Below are 27,961 nucleotides of genomic sequence, written 5' to 3'. Positions count from 1 at the left end.
CAGTTCTAGGACCGAAAGGAACCATGCTGAAGAGTATTGATAAATCAAACAATTATCCATTAAAGATCATCAATGTATATCTCTGATATTGCTAGACTTTATTTAACACCTTTAATTTTACTAATGATTAGTACCCAGAAGCACCGTTCGGGCTTAGAACTGCCATTTACTATTTGCCATTTGCCATTTGCACTGACAGTAAAATAGACCGTGCACCATCCATCATGTTGTATGATGTATTATGCCAATGTTTAGGAGCCAGTTTTTCATTAACATACAAAAGTTTATCACTAAGTATTATTTAATGCCAAAATAATCACAGGTATCAGTTAACATTGATGCACTCTGAGCTAAGAAACCTGATGCATGCTTTGGCGTTTTAACGGTTTATATTTTCTGTTCCTTACCAAATTGTTATATAGAGGTTCCACTGTAGGAGACTCAAAAACACTTAACGAAAAATACAGGAGTACAAAAGGATATTTTCCGTCTCTTTTTACGTGGCTTTGGTTTGGCCTTTGCGACAGGAGGCGTTTTCCTTCCCTTTGTAGGTTTTTTCTTTGGCTTCACAGGGATGGGAGCCTTGGCGATAGGATTCCCCTACAAGATAAATTATTAGCCCAACACAGCTATCACATTTAACAATATATCGAGATTTTAATCTTTAAAAACGCGGATATTGGCAGTTCTACCACACTAACGCGAAAATTAGTTGTCTGTACCGGGTTTTTATAAAGGCAAATCACTATTCTGGGTCAGGTTACTAGAAAGCTTTCAGGAACCCAACTCTAAACCATTTCAACTTCCCCACCTCTTCCCAGAACTCTTTGCGACGAGCGCGTGAAACAGAGGTTAGGCGTCAAAATTGCAAACAAGATAACAAAGTTTGTTTTTATCCTCGGTTTCACGCGCGCATCGCAAAGAGTTACGGGAAGTAGTAGGAAAAGTGAAATGGTAAAAGAACCAACAGACATTGCGATACCTCAGCATCTGTTATCGGTTGGGCATCTACGGCAGGACTGTCTCTGCCACTGTCCTCGCTATCATCATCTGGTGGGTCCAGCTGCATCATCATGTTCTTGAACTGATGAATAATACAACATAATTACTTACAACACAAGGTAGTCACCGATGGAAGATCAAAGTGACTGACAGGGTCGGCTCAGTAACAAAATTGGGTGGGATTATTTTTGTTGCATTTGGCTTTCCGACTCACACAGACACCTAATATACCAGTTTTATTGATAAAATGTGCACCAATCAGGGGGTTTTCCGAGAAAAAACACTTTTTCACTTTATCATATGAAGAAAACGTTGTCGTTTTGGGGGTCTGGTACCGAGGAATTCAAGTTTCTTTTCAAATACTATCTCCGATGACTAAAGATGGTCACAGTAACTGTTTTTCTCTTCTGTTTACAAGTTATAAAGTTTACGAAGCACCTGCGGTACGGCAACCCTTAAAAATGTCAAAATCGTGCAGTTTTTTCTAAATAAGGAATATATTAGTTTCCTTATATGGAAGTGACGGCGTTTGTGAAAAACAACAATTTTTGGCTAAATTTTCGTGATATGGCTGATCTTCTAACTTCTCTATTTGCTGGCCACTGTTAAAAATAAAACACAGCATCTTTTTCACATATCGATTTCCTTTTGCAGCGCAAAGGGAGGAAAACCCGTAGATACGCTACTGAATGAAGATCTATGCATACAGACAGTCACTTGGAATGATAACCAGAAGTATGTTCAACATCACCTTTAAAGATTGCCAGAAGCATAATCTGTGTAACTTAAAACCCACCCATGCATAAGGATAGGGAAAGAATTGATTACCCTGCAATCTGTTCAATCAAGATACCAAATACCTACCTCACAGTACTGGTGGGCGAGCTCGTCATTTGTGCGCTCACGCTTCGGATTTGTCACGTACTCCACAACCTGTTCTGGGTTGAAAACAATCCCAGGTTTTCTGGTGACCGTCTTGTCATAAGCTTTAGAAGGTGCACTTGGCGAGTACTTGTGACATTTGCTAAAGATGAAAACCATAAATTAAATTAAATCAGCTGAATAGGGAGAGGTTTACTGAGCAGTAGCGGATCCTTAACTCCCATTGTGTCTGTTCATTTCAAAATCGTTACGAAGTTAAAATGATGACGAACATTTTTGGGTCACCATCCTCCCCTGACAAAAAGCTAGATCCAAAAGCTAGTTATTAGCCAGTTTCACCAACCTGTCAGAGAGGCCAAAAAGCTCCTTGAGATGTTCTTTGAGCAAAAGGAGTAAGAGACAGCTTTGGAGTGCCACGCAGTGGTCTTGGAATGCTGTAGTATCTGGTGGAATACGAGCTGCACAAAAAATAATATCAATTAATATAGAAAACATTAATTTGTTTTGTCTACAGTCACAGCACCGGAAAACCACAAAAGCAGCTCCGAAAAACAAACAAACAAACTCAGATCACATTTATACCTGACACTGATTGTACAGTCTCGTCCTCTTCCTCTTCCAAGACACTATTTGAAGGTTCAGCATCGTCCTCTTTGCGTTGTAGTGGTAACATCACCTAAAGCGAAAACAGAAAAGGTAAGTGTCGTTTCCCCAGATTTCCTGTATAAAAGTTAGAGGCACTTTAAAGTTGAATAGTAATTTTTAATTTCGGAAAGCTCGAGGGCAGGTAAATCATGCGGCATAACTAAAATGCTTGTCCAGGCTTATCAAATAAACTGTTATTTTTAAAATGAATACAATATCGTGTTACATTGAAAGGACTGAAATGGATTTATAGAAGAAATTCCAAGAATCGGTACAGGCTTAGCCTCCCTCGCAGGCGTTTTTAGGCAGGTCGCTCTCTCGCCTGCGAGGGAGGCTAGTTCAGGCTGTACATTTACTCCAATCCTGAAATTGCACCGAGAAAACCATAGATCACCTGCATATCATCCATTTGGAAAAAGTAAACAGGAAGATGCTGTTTTTCAGACTCTTTTTTTATCTTAAATACATTTTCTTAGTACATCCACGCGGGTGCCCCTTTTAATTCTAAATTCAATCCAACCAACATTTTAATTCTACTGAGATGCTTCATGAAATTAACAGTAGGTAGATATAGAAGTACCTCTTTGAATGACTGCAGCACGTTCGCTCCTGCCACTGAGAGCATGGTGTCTATCTTGTGCATGAGAAACAAAGGTTCCTCTTGTATAGCGTAGGGGAAATAGGCAAGGTTATCAGCGACATACAGGAGAAGGTCGAGCTTGGATTTTTGCTGCAAGAATGCAGGATAACCGACAATTAGAGCCTAATGTACAGACAAGATTTGCTTAAAGCTTCTGAAGTTACATTGGTAGTGTTTGGTGCAAGTTACAGTACATTGGTAGTGTTTGGTGCAAGTTACGTTGGTAGTGTTTGGTGCAAGTTTTTATTCTTTGATTCGGCAAATATACACCGTTAATTGTAAGCAAGACTTCATATAAAAATACAATCAATCGTGTAAAGACAATGACAGTGTAAAATGTGTTGTATACCTTGGGATCATCGAACATCCTGAGTAATGCCTGCAAGAGTGACCTCCTGGGCTGCCTGCTGGTGCGTACAACAGAGTACATATGTGATAGCAGACTAGTGGTGGTCCCTTGCCTGAAGCCCCTGATAGGCTCACCTAAAGACTAAAAGAATGAATATCTTTAGTTGCATTATCGGGTAAAACACGTGATAAAACACATAATATAATGAAGGAAAGAAAGGATAAATAAATAATTTCCACAAAATTCAATACCTGATGAATTAGTTGTTGCAAATCAAAAGACATCTTTGTTCCAGCAAGTGCCTTCATCTAAAACACACACAAAAGGTATGTGTTTAGGCGACCTTTGACTGCGTTCCACTTAGTACGCTACATAAAACAATGTTTAACCTATTGGGGCTTTAAGCGCAAGCACAAGAAAATGAAGCAGTTGCGTTATCTTGTGCTTGTGCTTGCGCTTACGTTCTAGTGAGAACAAACCTTTGTCTTACTCCGTTCACACTAGGGCTAACACTCACAAAAAAAGCCAAAAGCTTGTTTCAATCATCAAATTTAGACTACTGGGACATTTGGTAAATACGTAGTGTGTCTTACCTGCACAAAGCCACTATACTTGTTGTTGATGTCCGTGATCTGCTGGTCTGCCTTTAAACATGTCTGAGGCTCTGTGTCAGTACCAGCAGCTATCAGGTAGGGGACACACTGAATGATAACAAAATAATATTAGCCTCATTTCTAAAGGCACAATAGCAGATATAATAAACGAAATAAACATAAATAAACAAAATAAAGATAACGTTTAGGGAATATCTAAATACAAGTAATACAAGTCTGTGTATTGTCGTCTTTTATAGACTCACATTTTCTAAACACTTTAAAACCTTGATAATGTATCAGTTTGCTCCATCAAAACACTGGTGTAGGAATATGAAATATGTGGTAATTTAGAATAAACTCCTCATTTTGTTTGTGGATCCTGAAAAATGCTTTACATCTTACCTGAACTGGATGCACCAGCCCTTGCCTGAGAATCAGATTAATGACAGTAAGTGCTGCTGTCCGTAGCTGCCCCTGCTTGTGAAAAAACATGTCCAGGATGTTCTTCAGGTACACCTGCATCACTGCACTAGTTTGCCTATGAAAACACACACACACATTAGTGCTATGGATACATATCCTATTTGTTGAGTGACAGAATTCAGAGGTAGCTTTTATGTTGGCCATGTCACTTGGCTGTATTTCTAGAGACAAGGTTTGCTTGTACGATTCTTCTCAGGTATATTCACTTTCTCGATCTGTCCCAACATAAAACGATAGTATCGTACCCTGACTGTGAGTCTCCAAGTTCCTTGAGATTCTCCTTGTCTGACTGTTTCTTCCCTATAATACAATACCAATGAGAACTACAAACACCTATTAAACGTACAAAAGGAAAGCAACATTTGGTTGAAGAAGGTAGGCAGGCTTACATTCGTGGTCTAGGATTCTTAGTCTGCGTTCCTCCTCCAGAAGATGTGTCTGGAAGTTCTTTAGCACCTGCCACTTTAGCTTTACTGACGTGTTGGATGAGGAGAGGATCTCTTGGTACAAGTGCTTTGCATCGTCTTTTAAAAGCAACTCAGCATAGCGCATGCAGAAAAACCCTGAGATATTCGAATAAAAAAGATGGATGAACATTTTTTTTGTTCTTGCTTTTATTTTGTGAAATAATAAATAGCTTTCATTGACAGCATGCATTGGCCGTATGTAAAAGAGGACAATGAAAATGCGATATTTATTATACAGCAATGTGAAAAAATGTTTCATAGCAAAGTGTTGCGTTGCTTTCAAGTGGGTTGTACAGGGATGTACACTAATCAACAAACAAAAAGTGCGCACAGAACTGTAGCTGAATGATACAACAATAGCACATCAACAATGTTTGTTTAGACCTCTTGGGTCAATATAAAATAAGAAAAACAATAAGTTTCTGATTTACCAAGTCCGCTGATGGCTTTTTGGCACACCTCCTCATCATTGTGCTTACTGAAGTAGATGTACACTGCAAATACCTTGTTCCTGGTGGTCATCTGCTGGTAGAGAATCATAGGAGGGTACACATACTCAAGATTGGAGTGAAGCATGGTTTTTCACTTTACACAGTGCAAGCAACAAAGGAGATAGCATGGGTCATAAAACCTTTACCTCTTCATTGGGAGGCAGGCAGTTGTAAGGACACAACAGGGGTCAGGAAAGTAGTGTACTTTGCACACAATGTCGGAAGGGTTTTAAGTAAAATTGGGTTGATTTGGAACATACTATACTACTCATGACCTACCTGATTCTTTGGCTCCATACTGGTCTCAAAATCAAAGTGTTTGCACAACAGGCCAAGTGTGAACAAGGATCTAAGAAGCGTGGGTTTCTGAGTTTGAAGCTGTCCATTTGAGGCTCCATTCTTGGAATGCTCCAATTTAGTCTTGACAAGAAATCCTGAGATTAACAAAAGGCTCTTCTAAATTTGTTTTGTGAACCACAAGTGTGCAATAATGAAAATGTTTTTCTAGAGTGAACAACAAGAGAAAAAGCAATGAAATAGTCATTACCATAATATTTCTGGAAATAGTCTTTGACGAGTTTATAGTTATGGGTGACTCGGTTAACAACAGCTCCTAAGCAGCTGACACAGCTTTGAACCACTGTCTGACCATGTTTTACTGTGAGCCTCATCAGATCTTCTTCTAGGCTGGCAAGGAATGACTCACTTGGGTGGTCCATGAGGGGGACTACAAGTTCTAGAATGCGTGCAACATTGTGGATAACCAGAAAGTCCCCTTGGGTCTTGAAAACAAGAATAGAAGACGTGTTATCAACCAAGTTATTGATTGTCAATACAATGAGATTTGAGAAAACAAAAAAGCTACTGAAGGAATTCCAATTAGTGATGACTGGAAAAGATATTATGTTTAACAAGTGTTTAACTGAAAAACTATTTTAACCGGATCTGTAGTTTTGTGAAACAAATTATGGTACCTTAAATACCATACTTTTCTCAGCAAGACTGCAATAATTCCAAAAACAAATGACTACTTTAATTTTCTTTTAACACGGTTACTAAAAGAGGTATATCAAAAGCTAGCAAATCCATACTAATACTTACATTACACTTTGTGCTGAGGTAGGGTTGGAGAATTGTTCCATGGTTAACCAATAGCTGTGGCTTGATTTTGGCAATAAGATACAATGCACTCAAACTTGCTATCAGCTTTTGACTGCTAGACCCTCTACCTTCAGGTGTGGCTAGATAAAATACAAGGACTAAGTGTCAACTGACCAAGAAGGCTCGTGCAATGAGACTTTAAAAAACTCATTCATGGAAATTGTTTCCAAATTGAACTTGGAACTGTATTTACCTTTTTATGATATACATGGCAAAATTTTATAGAAACAGATTATTAACACATTTGTAGACAAAAAGCTTTTGAAAAAACTCGAGTGGAAATTATTTTTATTTTATTAAAAAAGAAATAGTATGATCACCATATATGTATTTGCTTTCCTGAGATTTGATTGGTTCATATTTTTTCAATTGTTTGTAAGCCAATCAGCGTCCAGTAATACTGCACCATATTTTTTTTGCACTGAATCACCTGAAAACGTCACTCTCCGCCAATCAGAATAAAAAAAATTACCATGTAAATTATAAACAGAAAAACAACACTCACCAGCAAGCTTTTCCTCTTGTCTCAGTACATTTTCTACCAAGCAGCTCACGATCTGTTGACAGGCCTTCTCTGACGACTTAACAATTGCATCTTCATCACTCTTGAGCAACTGTAGTGGAAATGGGATCAGTGGATTTTTACTAAATAAAAAACACAGAACACCATAGAAAAGAATCCAGACTTACATTTTCCAGAAGCTGCTCAAACCAGTCAGTATTTTCACCGCAAGCAGACACCTTAATTCATAAAAAAATATATTAGAATACATTTATCGACAGCAACAATCACACATAAAATACAGCTTTAATTTCTTATATAACAGCACTCACTACTTCTGTCATTTGTACAACACGCTTCAAATAAGCTTCATCTGCCGTCTTTTCTGGGGTGAACCACATCTGGTGGAACACCTTGGTTACCAGTTCCTGTTTGAAAAAGCATTGTATCAGAGCCTAGATATGTGCATACAGTATACCCCATAACTTTTCTCACCTTACATTGTACAACAACACACAACAGAGAAGGAAAATAAATACTGTAAGGCCCACAATTAAAAAGAGGGGAAATATGTCCACTTGCCTTGATCCCCTCTTCATCACTGATCCTCCTGATGATTTTTACACATATCTCTGTGACTTTGGGAAAGTCAGGTTGATTGATGCAAATGTCTCTCAAGATTTTGATCACTCTCTTGCGTACACTGATTCCTGTGTCCTGTCAAAAGAAAGCAGAGATGATACAGCCGAGAAAGTATGTTGTGAGGGAATTGGGCAGACCAAGAATTATCCTTGAAGATTATTCTTGAAGTTACTTTTTGTTTCCTGCCCCACTTGTCATACAAACTAAATGTAGATGGGTTCAAGTGAGGTATTTACCTGTCTTATTGTACATTTCAATCAAAATAGGGTGCTTCCAGAAACCAGCACTATCTACTTTTGGGGTGTAATTTTACTCAAAATTTTATTTACTCAAACATATCACTAATAAAAAGGTGGTTCCAGAACCCTGTAGCCGACCCCAGCACTGTCCATTTTTGGGGGGTAATTTTCTCTCTCTTTCTCTCTCTCTCTCTAATTACTATTACCATATCAAAAGTATAACCTTTTATTTACCAGAATCCTCTCGATTATCATATCGTAGTACTGATGAATCAGCTCTGGCTTGTTGAGCACAAACCTCCCAATGAGCTCCACCGCTGCCTCTCGTACACTAGTAGACATGTCCACAAGTCTGTTGTGCACACCATTCTGCATATCCTCCTAAAATAAAAACATAAACTATTTCTGATGAGGTGCAAATATTTTAGTAGTCCATCACGAGTAAAGCAAAAATTACATTATTTTCTTGCTTTTAAATAATTTTGCTTGCATAAACTACTTATAAAAGGTAGCTAAAAAACAGATATTCATGTCAACATTCATTCACAACTCATGAAAGTGAAACATACCCTAGAGAGAATTGAGGGATCAGCACATACTACTGCTGACAGAGCTTTCATTGCCTTTGTCCGAATAGCAACAACATTCTCATTCAAAATTCTCAGGATCTGAAAATCACAAATGCAACCATAATCAATTAACCTACACAGTATGTGTTAGCATTATAGGTGTTTCATACCTGTCCAAGGTAGTTGTCGAAGCTTCTAGAAAATGATCTAGATGAACCAAGGTACCGTGACATCAGCAGAGCTTTCTCAAGACTGATTTGGTTATGGGAAGACCTAAAAAAGGGCAATCTGTTATCAAACTAGAAGAAATGTTTTTGAACTGGAGAAGACTAAGCATTGCCATCATCTCTAATCAAATACTGCAAGACAAAAAAATCCTTGAGATATTTCAAAAGATGTTATCTGTAAATTGTCATTGATGTACAGTAAACAGTGATTTATTTATAACGTATTTACCTTATATCCGTAAGCCTGTCATCCAAGAGATCATGCAGGAGTTTCTTCTCTTCTTCAAGTTTCTGCAAGCTTTCAATGCCAGTCATGAAGCTGCTGTTCAGATCAGGGCCATCTGATGGCAGGTCTGTGGGTGCTCTCATTAGTCTCTCTATGTCAACTTGGGTGTCTCGAACCCATTGTGCTATGTAGAACTTTTTGGCAAACTGAAACGGCAAAGAGCTGTACTTTAGTCTTATGACTCTTTCCTATTTGTGCTACAGTTGAACCTCAATTATCTAGACCTCACTTTATCTGTATGTTTTACTATATATTCATTTGATGAATAGTAGCTACAATATATTTATAGGTTATTTCAAGGTTGGTGAGCGCATACGATTTTTATTCACGAGTTGTGTAAAACAAAAGAATGAGCCCAGCGAGTGAGTTTGTTTTACACAACGAGTAAATAAAAATCGTAAAAGCAAACTAACCGTGAAATAACCTATAAATATACACTGACACTGTAGAGGATTATGTAGAAAGTCTTAAAAACAAGCAAGAATACAAAGGAAAAAAACGAGCGAGATGTAAGGCTGTAAAATGCTATCTAACATCACAGTCTCGTGCGTGTTATTAGCAAGACAGATTTATTTCAATGTTAGTTTATGTCTGTCTTCAACTGAACCGTCGGTCGAACAGCCAAGTCTAATAAAATGTTATGTAAGCTTATTATAAATTATATATTTCTCAGTTTGAATACAAAGCATTCAAAATGGAAGACAATAGATTTGCTACTCTCAATCAGCGAACTAAGACACATCAAAGGAGTTTCAAGCGAGTGTTGAGCAAACGAAAAAATTTTGCTCACAAGTGAAAATAATGATATAGCCAATCAGAACGCTGATACAGCATTCTTCGCTAGTGGAAATTTTTTTTACGACCAATCAGCTGGCTTCTCTAGCGCGAAGAGACTAGTTTTATCACAATGGTTTTTGGCGTGTAAATCTTGGTATGTATATAATGAGATTTAAAACGTCTCGTCATGAAACCATACCAATAGAGCAGGGTCATTCTGGCCTTCCACTGTCAGGTAGTTGGCAAGACCCTTCTGGAACACTTGCATTCTCTTGGCTGATCGCTCATCCTGCAATATTAATACAATAGTAATCACTAAAAGAGTATTTACAAACATTTACATTTTTTCCTTCATTAAGTGGAGCAGGTAATATTTGTATAAGAGTTCCTTATGTCATCCCAAGTCAAATTACATGGCTCTTACCCATTTAGTGTATTCTTCTTCAGATTCATCTGATGTATCACCAAGCAACTACAATTAAGAAGAACGGTTAAACTTCTTCCAAGCTTTTGCTCAATTAAAATCACTCTTCTACAGTAAATCAGGGCTGTAGTAGCTGCTACCTAAAAGGATATGAGAGGCTAAGAATTACATCCTAAAAGCTCTACTCACATCAATCATCAAATCTGTGATATTCTCTGATTCTTTCTGGCTGACAACAGCATCCTTCCTCAAGTGTGCAGCAACCACACCAAGGTAGTCAATGGCAGAGACTCGTAAGCTAACATCCACTGACTTATTGTTGAATGTCACAATCTGTGGACAGATGCATAGAAATATTTTTTTTATAATATTATTAGTCCTATGTGATTTTTACTGAAAGTTTGATAATTGTGCAGACTCTTGTCACTGATCTTCTTAGCTGCTTCTGCTTCTTTTGGCGAGTCAAATCAAAGTTTTATAATTGTGGTCAAATTGCACCTTTCTAGGAGAGTTAAGTCATCTAAATTTGGACAAGTGTGATATAATAAAGGCTTTTAACTTACAGAAGCTGAGGGGCAATTTTTCAATATGAATTAACAGAATACTCAAATTTGCAGTTAAAATTGATGGCTATTGTAAGTCAAATAGCATCATAAGGATGATAATAGCGCCTATACCAGTAGTTTTCCTAGCAGAGTAAGTAAAACTTCTGCTGCTGGCCATTCTGGCTTGTTCAGTGTTAGCAACAAGTCTTGTAGGAAGTTCTCAAAGAGTGGACGGTAATCCTCCTCATCTTTTCCAACACTGCTGCACCTGAAAAGGACATACAAAGTTATATCAGTATATGTGCTTCAGGGATTCAGACTCAATGTTATTATTATTATTTTGTTTTATATATCACAAAGAGATCAATATTACTTACTTATTCAAAAACATGGAGATAAAGTTCTGTGCGGTACGCAATGCGTTTTCATAAGAGTTGCAAATCATGATGTCCTTGTAATTCTGCTGTTAAAAAGAAACATAATGCTTTCCATTCTGCACATAAGCTACTGTTTGGTTTAGAAATTTAAAATTTATTGCAGACCGTTCTTTGAGAAACCTCTTAATAACAGCATTTAAGTTTTACCACAGAAGTTTCTTGAACTTGTCCATCATTTGCAGCGTTTTCTTCCACTTCTTCCTTCTCTGGTATCTTGACAGAGCACTGGATCAATTGCAGCACAAGTGCAGTCACCATCTGTATGGACTCTTCATCATTCAACCTAAAATAAATGTTCATCAGTATAACCGTCTAGCACAATAGCCGAAAAAAACTTTAAACCCTTTGTAAGTGAAAAGTTCAGGGTCATAAATAACAAGGGGCAGGGGCAGCAACAGTCGGCAAATAAAATGGTTAATAAAATGATGTCTAAATAAGTTACGCAATTTTCTAAAGTGTAACTACAATAACTCCGCAACCCCCCCCCCCCATCCCCCATTCAATGTTGGGGACCAAGCTCCCAGGTATCTGACTACAGCCTAGAAAAGGGAGGGGTCCAAGGCCCAAGGGGGTGGGGTACAAAAGTGTTTTGCCAGAAATATGACGTGAACACATGGAAAGCATTTTCCATTGAAAAAAATATCAATATTTGTAGCCATACCCATGAACATGTGATTGGAGGTTAAAAAAATCCCAAATAAATTACCTGTAGCTTCTTATGTTTCTTTTGCTTGATGGAAGCCTGGCCAAAGAAGCAAAGATATCCTCAAGAATGAGATCCCGGTGCTTGACGTATCTTCTGAACACAGATCTCACCAGCTTCATGGAACTGTGCTGCAAGTCACTGATGTTCTCAACAAAGAATGGAGACACACCAAGTGTAGATACCTGAAGAACCCAAGAACTTTTAATTAGAACTACTGTAGTAGGACAGTGTGTAAACGTTTCTCAGTGTGTACTCGTGATAGTTATTGGTCATTACGCAACCGTCCACTAAGCAACCATGCTAAGAGGTTTATACGGGTATGTTTATTTTTTACACGATACAGCTGCTGTCATACTGTATCTGTAAAGCATCACTTTCTTGTGGAAAATAGATTAGTATGTTTTTGCGATGAGCTTTCTCTTTACTTTAAACTATTGGAAAACTGTATTTATCAGGGGCTGATCCAGGAGTTCCGAAAAGGAGGGGGTGAGGGGATGAGGTGCAAAAGAAAGGTTAAAATAGAGGGATGGATTCATTGTTAGTTTTAAGCCAAAAATCTTATGACGAAAGTCAATAGGCAACCATCCCAAGTCATTTGGCAACCAGTGGCCTAACAACTTAGTGCAGCTGCCTAATGGCTGGTTGCCTAACGACTCAGTTGACTAATAACTGGCTACGCTCATGATACTTATAAGCACCCAATTGTACCTGTAGAATGGTAGTGTCTGTCAATGCTTGGACATCAACAAGGTCACCTAGCTGAGAGATCAGCTCACAGACTTTGTTATAGAATACAGTTAGCATCTTCATCTTTGGTGCACAAGCTTTGGATCTTTTTGACTTTGGGACAAAGATGGAGTTATCTGTAAAATAAAATAAAAGGTAGGTTTCCTGGTAAGGCACTCCCCTGTAGAATTATTTGATAAGACATAACAGGCTGATAAAAAAAAAACAATTTCTTGGTAACCAACTTCTTTTGGCCAAATGAAGGTCACAACTACAGATTTACAGTATTTGTTCAAACCCAGTTGCTCAATTCCTTGTATCAGTATTTCAATAGTGTACCAAAACATTCTTCAAAGAAGAATCTGTAGCCACAGAGTCACTTTCAATTATTTGTTTGTATTTCTATTACTCCAGGGATATTTAAATTGTCTATATTGGTGTCTGTAATAGGAGGCTGTCAGTAAGGCTATTTAATTATAACATAACAAGGTTGAAATAGTATGTTGTAAGCCTTGGTGAAAACAGAGTAGTTAGTCTTTTGCTCCAACAAGGGCTATGGTTGAAACATCAACAAAACTACTACTATTTTTTTTTTACCTGATTCTACCATGCCTGCAGAGACCACCTTGTTATTCTAGCGCTTGTCTGTAGTTTACAGTATCTAGTCATACTATTTTGTTAGTTAGGCTGGCTGACTGTAGTCATATGGAAATTCCCATTTTACCTTTAGCATCTGGGTCCCTGTAGACTGGATCATATTCAGGGAAGATGTTGTTCTGTAAGTGGAATTTGATCAACCTAATGATTCTATCCATTACTTCTTCTAGATAAAGCTGCTTGGGGATGTTTGGTGAGGTCAGAATATTAAGAACCACTAATGAAGACTCAACAGATCTGATGATTCGATCCAGACAAAGGTCACGCCATAGTTTCTGCTCATCCTCTTCTTCCTATACAAGTGAAATAAAAAGCAATACTTATTTCTCTGTATTTGCACTTTAAATGAGGAGTTAGTCAACATAAGTAGAAGGGAGGCAACTATGGATGGTTTAGTGTACCTTACCATATTGTCTTCACCATCCCTATTTCAAGTGGATGCCATCACAACTTGTCATACTCATTCACATTACCAGACCTCCTTCTAACATGTTAAAAAAGAAGGTCAATGTTAAAGCTAAGTGGACTCACCTGGTCATTGCTTAGTTTGAGCAGCATTCCATCTCTTACATGGCGCTCCATGATTGACAGCAACCTGAACAATTGGTCTGTTGCAATCTGTGTAAGTACCATGCAAACTTTGATAACTACCCAACAACTACACTTTTCAGTAAATAACTCTTGACATTATAGTATTTTACAGAACATTTTGAACATCCTTCACCTACCTGGTGAATAACGCCTAAAGACTTGAGCTTTGCAGATTCTGTGTATAATTCAGATATTTCTGTCCTAGTTGCTAATGATTCTGAAGCAGGTTCTTCGTCATCTTGAAGATAAAAATGAAAATATTAGAAGTGAAATACCATTCCCCCACTAAATGCTAATTCTGTTCACAGCTGATATTTGTTTCCCACTGTAGTAAATTTCTTACCAACATCTGCCATGTAGGCTACACCACACTCATCATCAAACTCAAACAGGTTCTCTAAAGCAGTGGCAAATCTTCTGAAAGTTACTGATTCCAGTAGACCTATGGAATATTAAATAAAAAGATATCAAAAGTATCAAAATAGGACTGTAACCTTAGGCAACCTATTCAGGTTTCTACACAAAATCTTACTTTCGATATCTCCTGATTCCCCCTCCAGCTTTCTTTTCTCTTTTGTCTTTCGTTTCTTCTTTGTGGGAGCTGACAGAGGAATGAAAAGTGATGAAATAAAAAATTTTAAACAATGAACAATTTAACAGAAAGATTAAATACCTTCAATGTCACTATTGCTATCATTCAATGAATGATGCCTTTTTTTCTTAGTGCTTTCAGAGTCTTCACCAGCTGGTATAACAGCCCGTACACTGTGAGTTTCGAACTCTTTAGACCCTCTCCGCTCTTTCACTTTTGTGATCACAAGCTTTGGAATGCACAACTGCAACTTCTTTAGTGGACTAGTAGATACATTTGAACACTTGCTGTCAAGTCCCTCTAATGATTTATTAAGATCAATCATATCTGGAACTTTATGTGTGTTATTTTCAGAGAAACCCTGTGCATTTTCAATGGTTAAGCATTCAGTCTGGTTAAGATCATGTTGATCACTAGTCCATTCATGATTGTTTGCTTGCAAAGAATCCTCCATAGACTTTCGAGTAGAAGATTTTGATCTCCTTCTAGCTGGCTTAATTGGTGCCATTTCAATTGGTGATGGCACATTTGAAGTCTGGATTGGTATATTCTCTTGACAATCCACCACAGGCGGACTAATACCGTACTGGTTGTTCAGATCAATCATTTCTACAGGTGAGTGTTTACTCCTAGAAGGTTTTTTCCTTGATGTTGGTCCTGTAGCAAACATTTGGTGGCTGCTTTCCATAGATAAATTGAATGTTCTTGTGGTATCAGGGGAAACTATAAAGAACACAAAATATTTTTCAGCACAATTAAGAGATCAATTAAATTTCATTAGTCCAACACATCCTTAGTATGAAGATTTGAAATACACAATAACAACTCATTATTAACACTCTTTAATATTTATACCCAACAAGATATTTAATGGAAAGGTTATGATAATTTAGTGAATAAAGGTTTGGAACAAGGTGAAAATTCAAAGTACGAGCAGCAACTGAAACACCAAAATATATAGTCAGGGTAATTATAAAGAAAGAAAATACAATTAAAATTATTTTAGTATATTTTTTGTTATAACCTTTTGCAGGTCTGTATCAATCTCTATCTTAACCCTGTGCTCTAAATAGTAGTTAAATAGCACTTACGTCCACTGTCTTCGGAGCACTTTACAGTTAAAATCCTTAGTATTAAGAATAAACCATCTTGAAAAAGAGGAAGACAAGCCTACAGTATAGTAAGCCAACACATGCTAAACAAGTCAAACCTGTTTAAGCAGAAAAAAGAGCCCTAACGAGAGCACTAACACACATGGCCACTTGTAATTTTATTTGGTAACATAGCTTAAACCATGATTTCGTTTACCTTGGTTTGGCTGTAAAGATGGATCACAATTGGGGCTGGTATCTGAAAGGCTCTGTCTCATTCTTCTTGTTTTGACAGGAGAAAAGGTTTGAGCATGGATGTTCTCCAGAGTGGGAGACATGTAGCCACTGTTTGTTGATGGGCTGCCAAATGGACCTAGATAAAAAGTGGATATTCAAGGTAAAAGGTATAAAAATTATATGATAATTTGAAACAAAATAGCTATTAAGATTAACCCATTGACTCCTGGCTTTTTTGGAGCTGAATTTACAAAAAACAGACTGAAAACAGATACCTCCCCCCCTATTCTGAGTTTTATACAGCCCGTCAAAGTCAAACACAGCTGCACCTAGTCAGCGGTATCCAAGCTTTCCAACAGTTCTTTGCGGTCCCCACTTTTAATCCCTCGTCGATGTGCTGAAGCCAGCACAAGTTGATGGTTGCTTTTATTTTTCATCAAAAATACAGCTATGAGCATATCAGGAGAGTGTCTCAGGACATCATGAAGTCTTTTGGGGCATAATTGAGTGCTTTGCTTATGGATATTTGCAAGCAAAGGTGGATTCATGATGATTTTTTCTGGTTTGGCTTTGCCCGGATGAGAAAATAATTTTCTAATGAATCACCACAGCTCTCCTAAATGCTGTCTTTTCTGAAACCAAATTGATTCCAAAATTGTTTACACTGCTATTCTGGGTCTGTATGGCCTGGAATTGATTCGTTTGGCTTCGGGGTGAAAAGACTTATAAAAAACCATCTGACTTTGGGGAGGGAAGTGTTGACTGGCCCTCCCCTCGTGAATTTTCCCCTGTATCTCCCAGAATGCTTTGCAATACGTAAACATATTTTCGTGGTTGTACAATCCTTCAAGGAATGGGCATTGTGTTTTGAGGCCAAGGAAATGTACCTGGAGGATCAGAATAAAGGTATCTATTTGTGTCTTGAGCTGTGTTTGCTGATCTCTCTCCCTTGTGTGGTATTTTGAGCGTTTTATTGAGAGGGGTGATTCTGCTTTTCTCTCCTTGTTCGATTTGAGATTTGTCAAAGAACCTGTGCTATTATTTGGCTTAAGAGTAGATGCCAACACCTTGGTTGGATGCATATCTGCAAGACCATTTATCCCTTAGACTGATGCCTGAGTATCTTCATCTTGTTGTGTTTATTTTGAATTTATGAATTTTTTGGGTTGTGGGTACTTCCCAAAGCCGGTACAGGCCGGTTCAGGGGTCAATGTGTTTACCAACACACCCTAAAAATCATGCTTGCCTCACTGCCTGAGAACAATGCATTTTTCGCAAGCTTAGGTGCATACAACAGTGTAGGCAAATTCTGCTTGATATACAAACAAGCCTCCTTTAAGTTATGGCTGATATTCTAACAGATAATTCTTATGTTAAAACCATTAGGGAAACCACAGGGAGCCCAAATTCTATAAAAATATTTGCCTTTATAAATTCAAAGCAGCAGTGTCAACCCACTTTTGGTACTTTTCCTGTATATTCACCGTCAAAGTAATCTTATCACAAAACCTTGCCTGAATCTGATGTTTTCTTGGGTATTTTTTTCTAAAAAAGCTATGCATATCATCCCTATCAATGAGTCCAGTCATGTCCAAGTAAAAAAAATTCTATTTTCTAGGTTAAAGATATTCACTTGCTAGAAATGGCATATATGTGATCCAATCCACTGGTGTATGTCACAGCACAAGTCTAAAAAGGTCTAGTTATTTTGATTAAAATCTAGGGGTGGTTGATTAACCCATTGACTCCTGGCTTTTTTGGAGCTGAATTTACAAAAAACAGACTGAAAACAGATACCTCCCCCCCTATTCTGAGTTTTATACAGCCCGTCAAAGTCAAACACAGCTGCACCTAGTCAGCGGTATCCAAGCTTTCCAACAGTGCTTTGCGGTCCCCACTTTTAATCCCTCGTCGATGTGCTGAAGCCAGCACAAGTTGATGGTTGCTTGTATTTTTCATCAAAAATACAGCTATGAGCATATCAGGAGAGTGTCTCAGGACATCATGAAGTCTTTTGGGGCATAATTGAGTGCTTTGCTTATGGATATTTGCAAGCAAAGGTGGATTCATGATGATTTTTTCTTGTTTGGCTTTGCCCGGATGAGAAAATAATTTTCTAATGAATCACCACAGCTCTCCTAAATGCTGTCTTTTCTGAAACCAAATTGATTCCAAAATTGTTTACACTGCTATTCTGGGTCTGTATGGCCTGGAATTGATTCGTTTGGCTTCGGGGTGAAAAGACTTATAAAAAACCATCTGACTTTGGGGAGAGAAGTGTTGACTGGCCCTCCCCTCGTGAATTTTCCCCTGTATCTCCCAGAATGCTTTGCAATACGTAAACATATTTTCGTGGTTGTACAATCCTTCAAGGAATGGGCATTGTGTTTTGAGGCCAAGGAAATGTACCTGGAGGATCAGAATAAAGGTATCTATTTGTGTCTTGAGCTGTGTTTGCTGATCTCTCTCCCTTGTGTGGTATTTTGAGCGTTTTATTGAGAGGGGTGATTCTGCTTTTCTCTCCTTGTTCGATTTGAGATTTGTCAAAGAACCTGTGCTATTATTTGGCTTAAGAGTAGATGCCAACACCTTGGTTGGATGCATATCTGCAAGACCATTTATCCCTTAGACTGATGCCTGAGTATCTTCATCTTGTTGTGTTTATTTTGAATTTATGAATTTTTTGGGTTGTGGGTACTTCCCAAAGCCGGTACAGGCCGGTTCAGGGGTCAATGTGTTCACCAACACACCCTAAAAATCATGCTTGCCTCACTGCCTGAGAACAATGCATTTTTCGCAAGCTTAGGTGCATACAACAGTGTAGGCAAATTCTGCTTGATATACAAACAAGCCTCCTTTAAGTTATGGCTGATATTCTAACAGATAATTCTTATGTTAAAACCATTAGGGAAACCACAGGGAGCCCAAATTCTATAAAAATATTTGCCTTTATAAATTCAAAGCAGCAGTGTCAACCCACTTTTGGTACTTTTCCTGTATATTCACCGTCAAAGTAATCTTATCACAAAACCTTGCCTGAATCTGATGTTTTCTTGGGCATTTTTTTCTAAAAAAGCTATGCATATCATCCCTATCAATGAGTCCAGTCATGTCCAAGTAAAAAAAATTCTATTTTCTAGGTTAAAGATATTCACTTGCTAGAAATGGCATATATGTGATCCAATCCACTGGTGTATGTCACAGCACAAGTCTAAAAAGGTCTAGTTATTTTGATTAAAATCTAGGGGTGGTTGATTAACCCATTGACTCCTGGCTTTTTTGGAGCTGAATTTACAAAAAACAGACTGAAAACAGATACCTCCCCCCTATTCTGAGTTTTATACAGCCCGTCAAAGTCAAACACAGCTGCACCTAGTCAGCGGTATCCAAGCTTTCCAACAGTGCTTTGCGGTCCCCACTTTTAATCCCTCGTCGATGTGCTGAAGCCAGCACAAGTTGATGGTTGCTTGTATTTTTCATCAAAAATACAGCTATGAGCATATTAGGAGAGTGTCTCAGAACATCATGAAGTCTTTTGGGGCATAATTGAGTGCTTTGCTTATGGATATTTGCAAGCAAAGGTGGATTCATGATGATTTTTTCTTGTTTGGCTTTGCCCGGATGAGAAAATAATTTTCTAATGAATCACCACAGCTCTCCTAAATGCTGTCTTTTCTGAAACCAAATTGATTCCAAAATTGTTTACACTGCTATTCTGGGTCTGTATGGCCTGGAATTGATTCGTTTGGCTTCGGGGTGAAAAGACTTATAAAAAACCATCTGACTTTGGGGAGAGAAGTGTTGACTGGCCCTCCCCTCGTGAATTTTCCCCTGTATCTCCCAGAATGCTTTGCAATACGTAAACATATTTTCGTGGTTGTACAATCCTTCAAGGAATGGGCATTGTGTTTTGAGGCCAAGGAAATGTACCTGGAGGATCAGAATAAAGGTATCTATTTGTGTCTTGAGCTGTGTTTGCTGATCTCTCTCCCTTGTGTGGTATTTTGAGCGTTTTATTGAGAGGGGTGATTCTGCTTTTCTCTCCTTGTTCGATTTGAGATTTGTCAAAGAACCTGTGCTATTATTTGGCTTAAGAGTAGATGCCAACACCTTGGTTGGATGCATATCTGCAAGACCATTTATCCCTTAGACTGATGCCTGAGTATCTTCATCTTGTTGTGTTTATTTTGAATTTATGAATTTTTTGGGTTGTGGGTACTTCCCAAAGCCGGTACAGGCCGGTTCAGGGGTCAATGTGTTTAAGAACAGCCACAATTAAAACTTTAGGGTACATGCCATAATCAAAAGTGTTGGTAAATGAAAAAGGTTTAACCATTTTACAACTGAAGCCCAATTTGTGTGATATCCTGATGTTCCTAGAGTCTAAACAGCATTCAAAACTAGTATATACACCAAAACAAAACATGCATGCTCAGTAGTTTTTGAAGACAGATTTTAACATTAAAAAACAGAAACAAATAGTACAGATAATAAAGTTTTTATTTTTATGGTACTATCTTTTGAGTCTGTTGCTAGGGAAATTTGTTTGTTTTATAAAAGCTTCTGTTTTTTTTTGTCAAATCTCTTGAAACTTTCAACATAAGTGTTTTAGACAAAAATGACACAAGTGATGACTTCATCTGACCCCTCCCATGATCACATGACCTAGAACAGAAAAACATGTCGAAGAAGCCACTGTTCAAATCTATCATCATAATTTTTGCAGAAACATTTTAAAATCACTTTTTTTCTAAAGCTTAACGCATCCAATTTGCGAAATTTTGATACTGCGAGAAATGGCAAATTTTTATGTTCTTCGAAAACCACATATTTGGTAATAACTTTTTCATTTCTTCAAAAATCAAAAATCCAATGTGCTAAGTTATTAGAAATGGTAATATCAATGGTTTGGGTGAAAAAAAAAATCACAATTGTTGTAAAATGTTCAAAATTAATGTGTGCGGAAATGGCAGCCATTTTGTTTTTCGCCATCTATTTTCATACTCTTAAAACATATAAAAATTGCATTTTTTCTACAAATAGTCTGGTGGCAGAGGCCGGAAAACAGGGGTTTCGCACAAGTCGAGAGGTAGAGAAGGTTTGAAAGCAGATTTGAGTAGATATTGGTCCCCTGAACAACGCCTAGTAGTTAGTGGAGTCGAATTGTGGTATAGGTTTTGAATTATTTACGTTTTTCTTTTTCGGGTGAAAAACCACAGGGTACCCGAGTATGAATTTTACAAAATAATTTATTAACCCATTGACTCCTGGCTATTTTTGAGTTGAATTTAGAAAAAACAGACTGAAAACAGATACCCCCCCCCCCCCGCTCTATTCTGAGTTTTATACAGCCCGTCAAAGTCAAACACAGCTGCACCTAGTCAGCGGTATCCAAGCTTTCCAACAGTGCTTTGCGGTCCCCACTTTTAATCCCTCGTTGTTGTGCTGAAGCCAGCACAAGTTGATGGTTGCTTGTATTTTTCATCAAAAATACAGCTATGAGCATCTTAGGAGAGTGTCTCAGGACATCATGAAGTCTTTTGGGGCATAATTGAGTGCTTTGCTTATGGATATTTGCAAGCAAAGGTGGATTCATGGTGATTTTTTCTTGTTTGGCTTTGCCTGGATGAGAAAATAATTTTCTAATGAATCACCACAGCTCTCCTAAATACTGTCTTTTCTGAAACCAAATTGATTCCAAAATTGTTTACACTGCTATTCTGGATCTGTATGACCTGGAATTTATTTGTTTGGCTTCGGGGTGAAAAAAACTTATAAAAAACCATCTGACTTTGGGGAGGTGTTGACTGGCCCTCCCCTCGTGAATTTTCCCCTGGATCTCCCAGAATGCTTTTCAATCCCTAAAGGCATCTTCTTGGTTTTACAAGCCTTCAAGGAGTGGACATTGTGTTTTGAGGCCATGGAAATGAACCTGGAGGATCAGAATAAAGGTATCTATTTGTGTCTTGAACTGTGTTTGCTGATCTCTCTCCCTTGCGTTGCATTTTGAGCGTTTTATTGAGAGGGGTGATTCTGCTTTTCTTTCCTTGTTCGATTTGAAATTTGTCAAAGAACCTGTGCTATTATTTGGCTTAAGAGTAGTTGCCTACACCTTGGTTGGATGCATCAGTCTATCTTTTTGTGTTTAGTTTGCATTTATGAATTTTTTGGGTTGTGGGTGCTTCCCAAAGCCGGTACAGGCCGGTTGAGGGGTCAATGTGTTAAGCATACAAAACATACAATAAAGGCATGAAAACATCCTACAATTATGCTTTCCATATGTTACAAGTCGTCAAACTAATTCGGCCTTAAACCGCAGGGTGCCCGAGTCATATATTTGCAAGTTTCCAGAGTGTTCACGCATAAGCTTGGGAAATAACCCATAAAGTTTTCATTCTTTTGTCGTTTTTAACTCAGAAGCTACCTAAACATGATACTTCAGTGTCAAATATGGCATCTGAGCTGAATCTTGGCTCCTATATGCTTCTTTTATATCAAATGAGACCACAGGGATCCCAAGTCAAGTTTTCTTTAAATAAGCAAGTCCATGGTAAAACAATTGGTGACAGCTTCTTGTCCTTAAATGACTAGATTGAGAGAATGTTCACAGTGAAAGCCGACCGAGATCTGTTTGGAAGACTTCGCAAATGCAAGACAAGTCAACCTAGCAGTCCCCTGCGCGATTGCCTACCATGATGGAAGTTTTAGGAAGTTCATCATAAGTCACAATTCTTGAGGAAGGTTTTGACACATGATGTTGTTAATATCTTGGGTGGAATGGCATTATTCAGATGCAAATACGTTTTGGGAGCTTGCGCAGAAATGTTTCACCACCATCATGAGGCAGATCACCACCCAAAGCTGCTCTATTCTTAACATGGCCTTTGATCACTATTTGGATACAACGATTCAGGCTGGGAAGAGGACCAGGAAAGGGTCTACAGACGGTCTTGAGAAAAGGAACGCAGGCCATAATACACCAGAGTCACGACAATCGTCCAAGTACATATAGAACCCAATTAAGAACAAGACCGTCTGTAGCCCGGGAAGGACCTTTTCATATGAGTAGGTCTTTTCAATAGGGAGAAAGCAGCCAATGGCAGAAATCAGCAAGCTTGAGTCCACAAAATACAGGGCCTGGATGGGGTAAACCGACTAGCGACAAACAGCTTAAAAGTAACTGAATACCAACAAAACATGAAAAAAAACTAGTGAATAGCGACAAAAAAATATTTGCTGACTACCAACATTTTATTATCTTTACTTCCATCGTCAATCTACTTAAATTCGGCCATTTAGAGATCTGCACTATGTATTTCCTGTTGCATCAACTTTCAGTCAATTATTAATCCATAATTAATTTATCATCAATAAGTTATTAATTACTAATTCATTAAATCTGGGACAAGAGCGATTACTAGCTTGGATTGACAGACTAACGACAAAGACTGATAATTCTTACCGACTACCGACAAATTATGGAAATTCTAAGTGACTACCAAGATGCAGACCTCCCCTTATCCAGACTCTGAAAGAACAGACACGCAAATAATTCTGCATGCTGCCTACGATGCAAGCGACTTCTCAACAGTCATTATTCAATCCCTAGATACAGATGTCCTCGCCCTTTGTGTCACGCACTTCATTGCCATCGGATGTCAGGGGTTTGGTTTCGAACAAGCACTGGCGACCGCCAGAGACTTATCCCAGTCCACGCAATCCATGAAAGACTAGGTGACAGGCTTTGCCAGTCACTACCAGCATTTCATGTGTTAACCGGGTGCGATTCCACAAGCAGCCTCTCTGGTAGAGGAAAGAAGAAACCATGGCTAACGCTAAGACAAAGAGCTGCACGCCAATCGGCGCTTAGTCTGTTTGGTCAGCATCAAGCCCTCAATAATGAGAAAGCAGCGAAGACAGAGGCTTTTGTTTGTGCTCTCTATCTGTATCAAGATCAGCTGACGAGCTGCGCCATCTGATGTTCTGCCAACATCAGACAGCCTCAGGCAACATATGGAGCGTGCCAGCTTCCAACCGTTCGGTTGTTGGCCAAGTCCAAAGGAACATGGATAAGAAAAGCAAGAAGGAAATCTCAGGCCTGTCTACATGACGAAAGACCCAGATCCACCCAGTCTTATCGAGCCGACAAGGTTTGGATGCTTATGTCAACGGAAGCCTGTTCATGTATGGCTGAAGAGGCAAAGAGCCCCCATAACATGGCAAGCAAGTAGAGGAGTAAGAGGATGAAAACAGTGATGATGGGTAGGATCAAGTCCTGTTATGCTAGTGCCAAACCTGAGCAATTACCTTCTTTTTCTTTTAGCTGAGATGCAGGATGAGAACAGGCCGGGTACCAAAGCCTAGACGGAAAGAGGGCTGATCTATGCTATGCCTAGCAAGTAACTTTGTTTTCCATTTTTAAAGAACTAATATTTGGGCTCCCTGTGGTTTTAATGTCATGCAAGGATAAACATTTGGTACAAAAAACGCAATTTCAATGCAGGACTGCAATTGCTAATATCACATCTTTTCATAATAAGTTAGCATAGCATCCTGATCAAACATTCTCTGAATAATGATCTATGTGAGTCATTCATGCTATTGTTAGACTCGGTCACCCTATGATTTTAGGCTGTGTTAGTTGGAATTACTTGCAAAATATGGGAATTATGTTTGTAGGATGTTTGCATGCTCATATTGTATGTTTTGAATGCTCAATAAATTATTTTGTAAAATTCATACTCGGGTACCCTGTGGTTTTTCACCCGAAAAAGAAAAACGTAAATAATTCAAAACGTATACCATAATTCGACTCCACTAACTACCAGGCGTTGTTCAGGAGACTAATATTTACTCAAATCTTCTTTCAAACCTTCTCTAACTCTCGACTTGTGCGAAACCCCCTGCTGCTACCAGACTTAATGTCGAAAGTGTTTATTAATCTCTTGGGAAAAAAGGAGAATAAAAAAATAAAAAAGGAAAATAAGTTAGAACTAGAGTTACCAAGAAAACAATAATAATAAAAACGACTTGACCAGGGATTGAACCTTGAGCGCTTGCTTATGAGTCAAAGGTGCTAACCACTAGGCCACGGAATCAAGCTGGAGGACGTGCACCGATTTTAGCATATTTTTACGAATGTAGCGCTTTTCCCTTTTGTAGCAACAGTGTTTCGTAGCAACAAGATAATACCATAGGCCCTTAATGAAATTAAATATTGGCTACATGGCCTGTTTAATAGTGTGAAATCCAATGGATTTTTTTGTCTTTTGAGGCTTTTTGTCAGCCCACCAGATTGTTATGCAACCAACCGGTAGTAAAGTGGTGTGATTGCCACTTCAATAACTAAAATTACTATTATCACTATGATTAAAACTTACCCTGCCTTTTTGGAATGTTTGGTGATAATGCCTGCACTTGTCCATACCCCAAAGGGATGTTTCTTTGTGGACTACCAACAAAAGGAACAGGGCTTCCATGCATAGCCTGGTTGTACGTAGAATGGCCAAGGTTTGGTGGTGAACCAGCATACATAGGTGAGTCATGCACAGTTATCCCTACTTGATGGGGTGACATTTGGGGGGATACAATGGGAGGATGGCTCAAAGGAGCTGTTATACCACCTAAACAAAACATAACACTGGCATAAATACACTTGCTATTTTATCCCTTTTAATCCTTCCAAAAGGAATCACAATATAAGCTAGAAAGGCACTCACAGTAGAACCATATAAGAAATGGTTGTTTGTCATATGGCTGTTTCACTGCACCAGTGTGGTTTTTTTATTACTCTTTTTGTGATTTCTCATTTTATGACAAGAAGTCTTATTAATGCAACTGGAATAGCTTGGTCGGGATACTGGACATATCTAACATTTCAATTACTCTAATCTCTGTCTTGATGTTAATATTTCTTGGTTACTACATTAAAAGAAAAATACCTAAGAACTCATCAATGATGTCTTGTGTAGAGTCCTTGTCATGCTTGAAGACATTTGGATAGAGTTGGAGAAGTTTCTGAAGCAGAATTGGACCATCTGAAGAGCTTAATAATTCTGGCACCTTTTCAAACTCATCTTTCAAAATCCTGTAGGAAAAAATGGTTCATGTTCAACTCTGCTGCTCATTTCTGCTGCCCTATAATCTGTCTGTTTAATTTACAAGAAAAGATTTGCGCCTTAACCAAAACTGAATTATTAGCCATTATGTAAACAAAGTTAAATCATTGATTTATTTTGTAGTCAAAACCTTCATCTACCTACAATGCCTATTAAATTGCAATTGAACAGTCATAATAATAATAATAATAATAATAATAATAATAATAATAATAATAATAATAATAATAATAATAATAATAATAATAATAATAATAATAATACTAATAATAATAATAATAATAATAATAATAATAAAAATAATAATAATAATAATAATAATAATAATAATAATAATAATAATAATAATAATAATAATAATAATAATAATAATAATAATAGTGTTATTTAAGAAGTGAGCTCCATCCCTATAAACACTAATTTCTGTTCAACAGCAATGTTTCTCAACTTGTTGCTTAAAGTGATTGATTATTCCAGCTAATGATTTCAAATATTTAAGGATAATTATGAATATCATCAAAGGCAAAAAAAGTTAAATACTTATCTTTTATAAGTGATATACAATGAGCTCTGAAGTCCACCCCCCCCCCCTCCCACACACCCACTAAAAGAGCTGACATTCAGTTTTTGTTTTTATTTTGACATGATATCTGATATTGTAAAACTTCTTAACTTGTCAAACTTTATAAGCTAGATTGAAAGAACAACAGCAAATAAAATATTGAAAAAAAGTTCATAAGCATTGCAGCCAAAAACCAAATCTTAAATTTTAGTCGGTGTGGTCACTATACACACGCATGAAGTGTTACAAGAAACCTGTTTTTGGTGTTATTTCAACCCCTAAACTAGAATTGAGGGTAATAGACGCCTGATTCTAGAAATGTAAACGTCAAACACCACATGTAAGTATAGCAAATATAAAATACACTTTACAATTTGTCAACTTACAGCTGATCTTGATTCGCTTTCGCGTTTTTTAAACCTTGGGCTAACTTGTGCAGTAGACTCGAGTCGATTCTGCTGTCGTTAAGTACTTTGACCGCTTCGTCAGCTTCTTTAGGACTGTCTAAAAGGCTTCTGTTACTACTTGATGACACCGGTGACGGCAATGGAAGTTGAGGTAGTACTATTGGGTTAAACAAGATAAATCAGCAAAATTATTATGTAGTAAAACTTTGAATCCTTTGTAATGGACACAAGATTACAAGACAGTGTTATCTCCTAAGTGCATTCAAATAGTGATATAATTCATAACAGATACATAAATACATCCGAGATTCACAAATACACACACATATATAAAACATCAACAAAAGAGCTACTCACGATTTGTTAAACTTGTGATGCCGGACAAAGTAGCGATCGGAACATTAGGCTCATTCATTTTAACACGCTAATTTCAAGCCTTTACGCCGTAACAAGGGGGAAAACCTTGCAAGGAATTCGCGCTGATCTACTCCAAAGGAAGAGCATATCTCCCTGTGGATTTAAGATGCTCTTATCACGCTACATGCGGCGGAAAAGAAGGGAAGGTCTGTGGTAAAGTCCGCTCATCCGCCATATTGATTTTTAGGCACATCAACACGATGTTCGAACGCGCGCCAAACCTGAACGGCTTTCGCGCTCGATCATCCGGGATATATCAAAACACCAACCAGAATGCAACGCGCCAACAAAAGAGGCGGGAGATTTATCTCTGAAAAAAAGCACAGGGATCCTGAGATAGAGTTTTAACAGCGCCAAGCAAGGCTCCAAGCTCCACTACCAAAGTACCAAAGCTCCAACATTCGCGGCCAAGTGATAAAACCTCAGTCGCTGTCGCCGCGTGTTGGTAGTGAAGCTTCTCTGGTACCCAGTGGAAGTGTAAAAATGGTGTAAA

General features: G+C 38.0%; 1 protein-coding gene across 3 annotated transcripts in view; it reads right to left on the bottom strand.

Annotated features, from left to right (window-relative positions):
• The window catches only part of LOC5506309 (nipped-B-like protein), a 28,508-nt gene extending 793 nt beyond the window's left edge, over positions 1-27,715 (bottom strand). The window contains exons 1-43 of one of the 3 annotated variants that reach the window (XM_032374707.2): positions 27,409-27,715; positions 27,031-27,208; positions 25,906-26,051; positions 25,345-25,587; positions 15,945-16,100; positions 14,718-15,359; positions 14,577-14,645; positions 14,388-14,486; positions 14,182-14,282; positions 13,985-14,071; positions 13,521-13,746; positions 12,779-12,933; positions 12,071-12,252; positions 11,512-11,647; positions 11,305-11,390; positions 11,060-11,195; positions 10,572-10,715; positions 10,383-10,430; positions 10,158-10,247; positions 9,125-9,327; positions 8,839-8,941; positions 8,669-8,767; positions 8,334-8,480; positions 7,801-7,935; positions 7,551-7,646; positions 7,407-7,457; positions 7,222-7,330; positions 6,657-6,796; positions 6,103-6,337; positions 5,835-5,989; positions 5,496-5,589; positions 4,987-5,160; positions 4,843-4,897; positions 4,517-4,652; positions 4,112-4,219; positions 3,770-3,826; positions 3,519-3,659; positions 3,110-3,259; positions 2,467-2,560; positions 2,228-2,342; positions 1,867-2,026; positions 983-1,084; positions 484-600 (exon numbers count right to left, since the gene is read on the bottom strand). In XM_032374707.2, coding sequence (XP_032230598.2) covers positions 484-600; positions 983-1,084; positions 1,867-2,026; positions 2,228-2,342; positions 2,467-2,560; positions 3,110-3,259; positions 3,519-3,659; positions 3,770-3,826; positions 4,112-4,219; positions 4,517-4,652; positions 4,843-4,897; positions 4,987-5,160; positions 5,496-5,589; positions 5,835-5,989; positions 6,103-6,337; positions 6,657-6,796; positions 7,222-7,330; positions 7,407-7,457; positions 7,551-7,646; positions 7,801-7,935; positions 8,334-8,480; positions 8,669-8,767; positions 8,839-8,941; positions 9,125-9,327; positions 10,158-10,247; positions 10,383-10,430; positions 10,572-10,715; positions 11,060-11,195; positions 11,305-11,390; positions 11,512-11,647; positions 12,071-12,252; positions 12,779-12,933; positions 13,521-13,746; positions 13,985-14,071; positions 14,182-14,282; positions 14,388-14,486; positions 14,577-14,645; positions 14,718-15,359; positions 15,945-16,100; positions 25,345-25,587; positions 25,906-26,051; positions 27,031-27,208; positions 27,409-27,466 — 5,958 coding nt within the window. In that variant the 5' untranslated portion in view covers positions 27,467-27,715. The remainder of the gene's footprint in view (positions 1-483; positions 601-982; positions 1,085-1,866; positions 2,027-2,227; positions 2,343-2,466; positions 2,561-3,109; positions 3,260-3,518; positions 3,660-3,769; positions 3,827-4,111; positions 4,220-4,516; positions 4,653-4,842; positions 4,898-4,986; positions 5,161-5,495; positions 5,590-5,834; positions 5,990-6,102; positions 6,338-6,656; positions 6,797-7,221; positions 7,331-7,406; positions 7,458-7,550; positions 7,647-7,800; positions 7,936-8,333; positions 8,481-8,668; positions 8,768-8,838; positions 8,942-9,124; positions 9,328-10,157; positions 10,248-10,382; positions 10,431-10,571; positions 10,716-11,059; positions 11,196-11,304; positions 11,391-11,511; positions 11,648-12,070; positions 12,253-12,778; positions 12,934-13,520; positions 13,747-13,984; positions 14,072-14,181; positions 14,283-14,387; positions 14,487-14,576; positions 14,646-14,717; positions 15,360-15,944; positions 16,101-25,344; positions 25,588-25,905; positions 26,052-27,030; positions 27,209-27,408) is intronic. The other 2 variants (XM_032374708.2, XM_032374709.2) reach the window with 2 other exon arrangements.
• Between the last annotated feature and the right edge of the window lie 246 nt (positions 27,716-27,961).

Source organism: Nematostella vectensis, chromosome 1 (assembly GCF_932526225.1).
Source record: "Nematostella vectensis chromosome 1, jaNemVect1.1, whole genome shotgun sequence".
NCBI classification, from domain to species: Eukaryota; Metazoa; Cnidaria; class Anthozoa; order Actiniaria; family Edwardsiidae; genus Nematostella; species Nematostella vectensis.
Note: the sequence above shows the minus strand (reverse complement) of the source record. Positions and strands in the feature narration are given on the sequence as shown.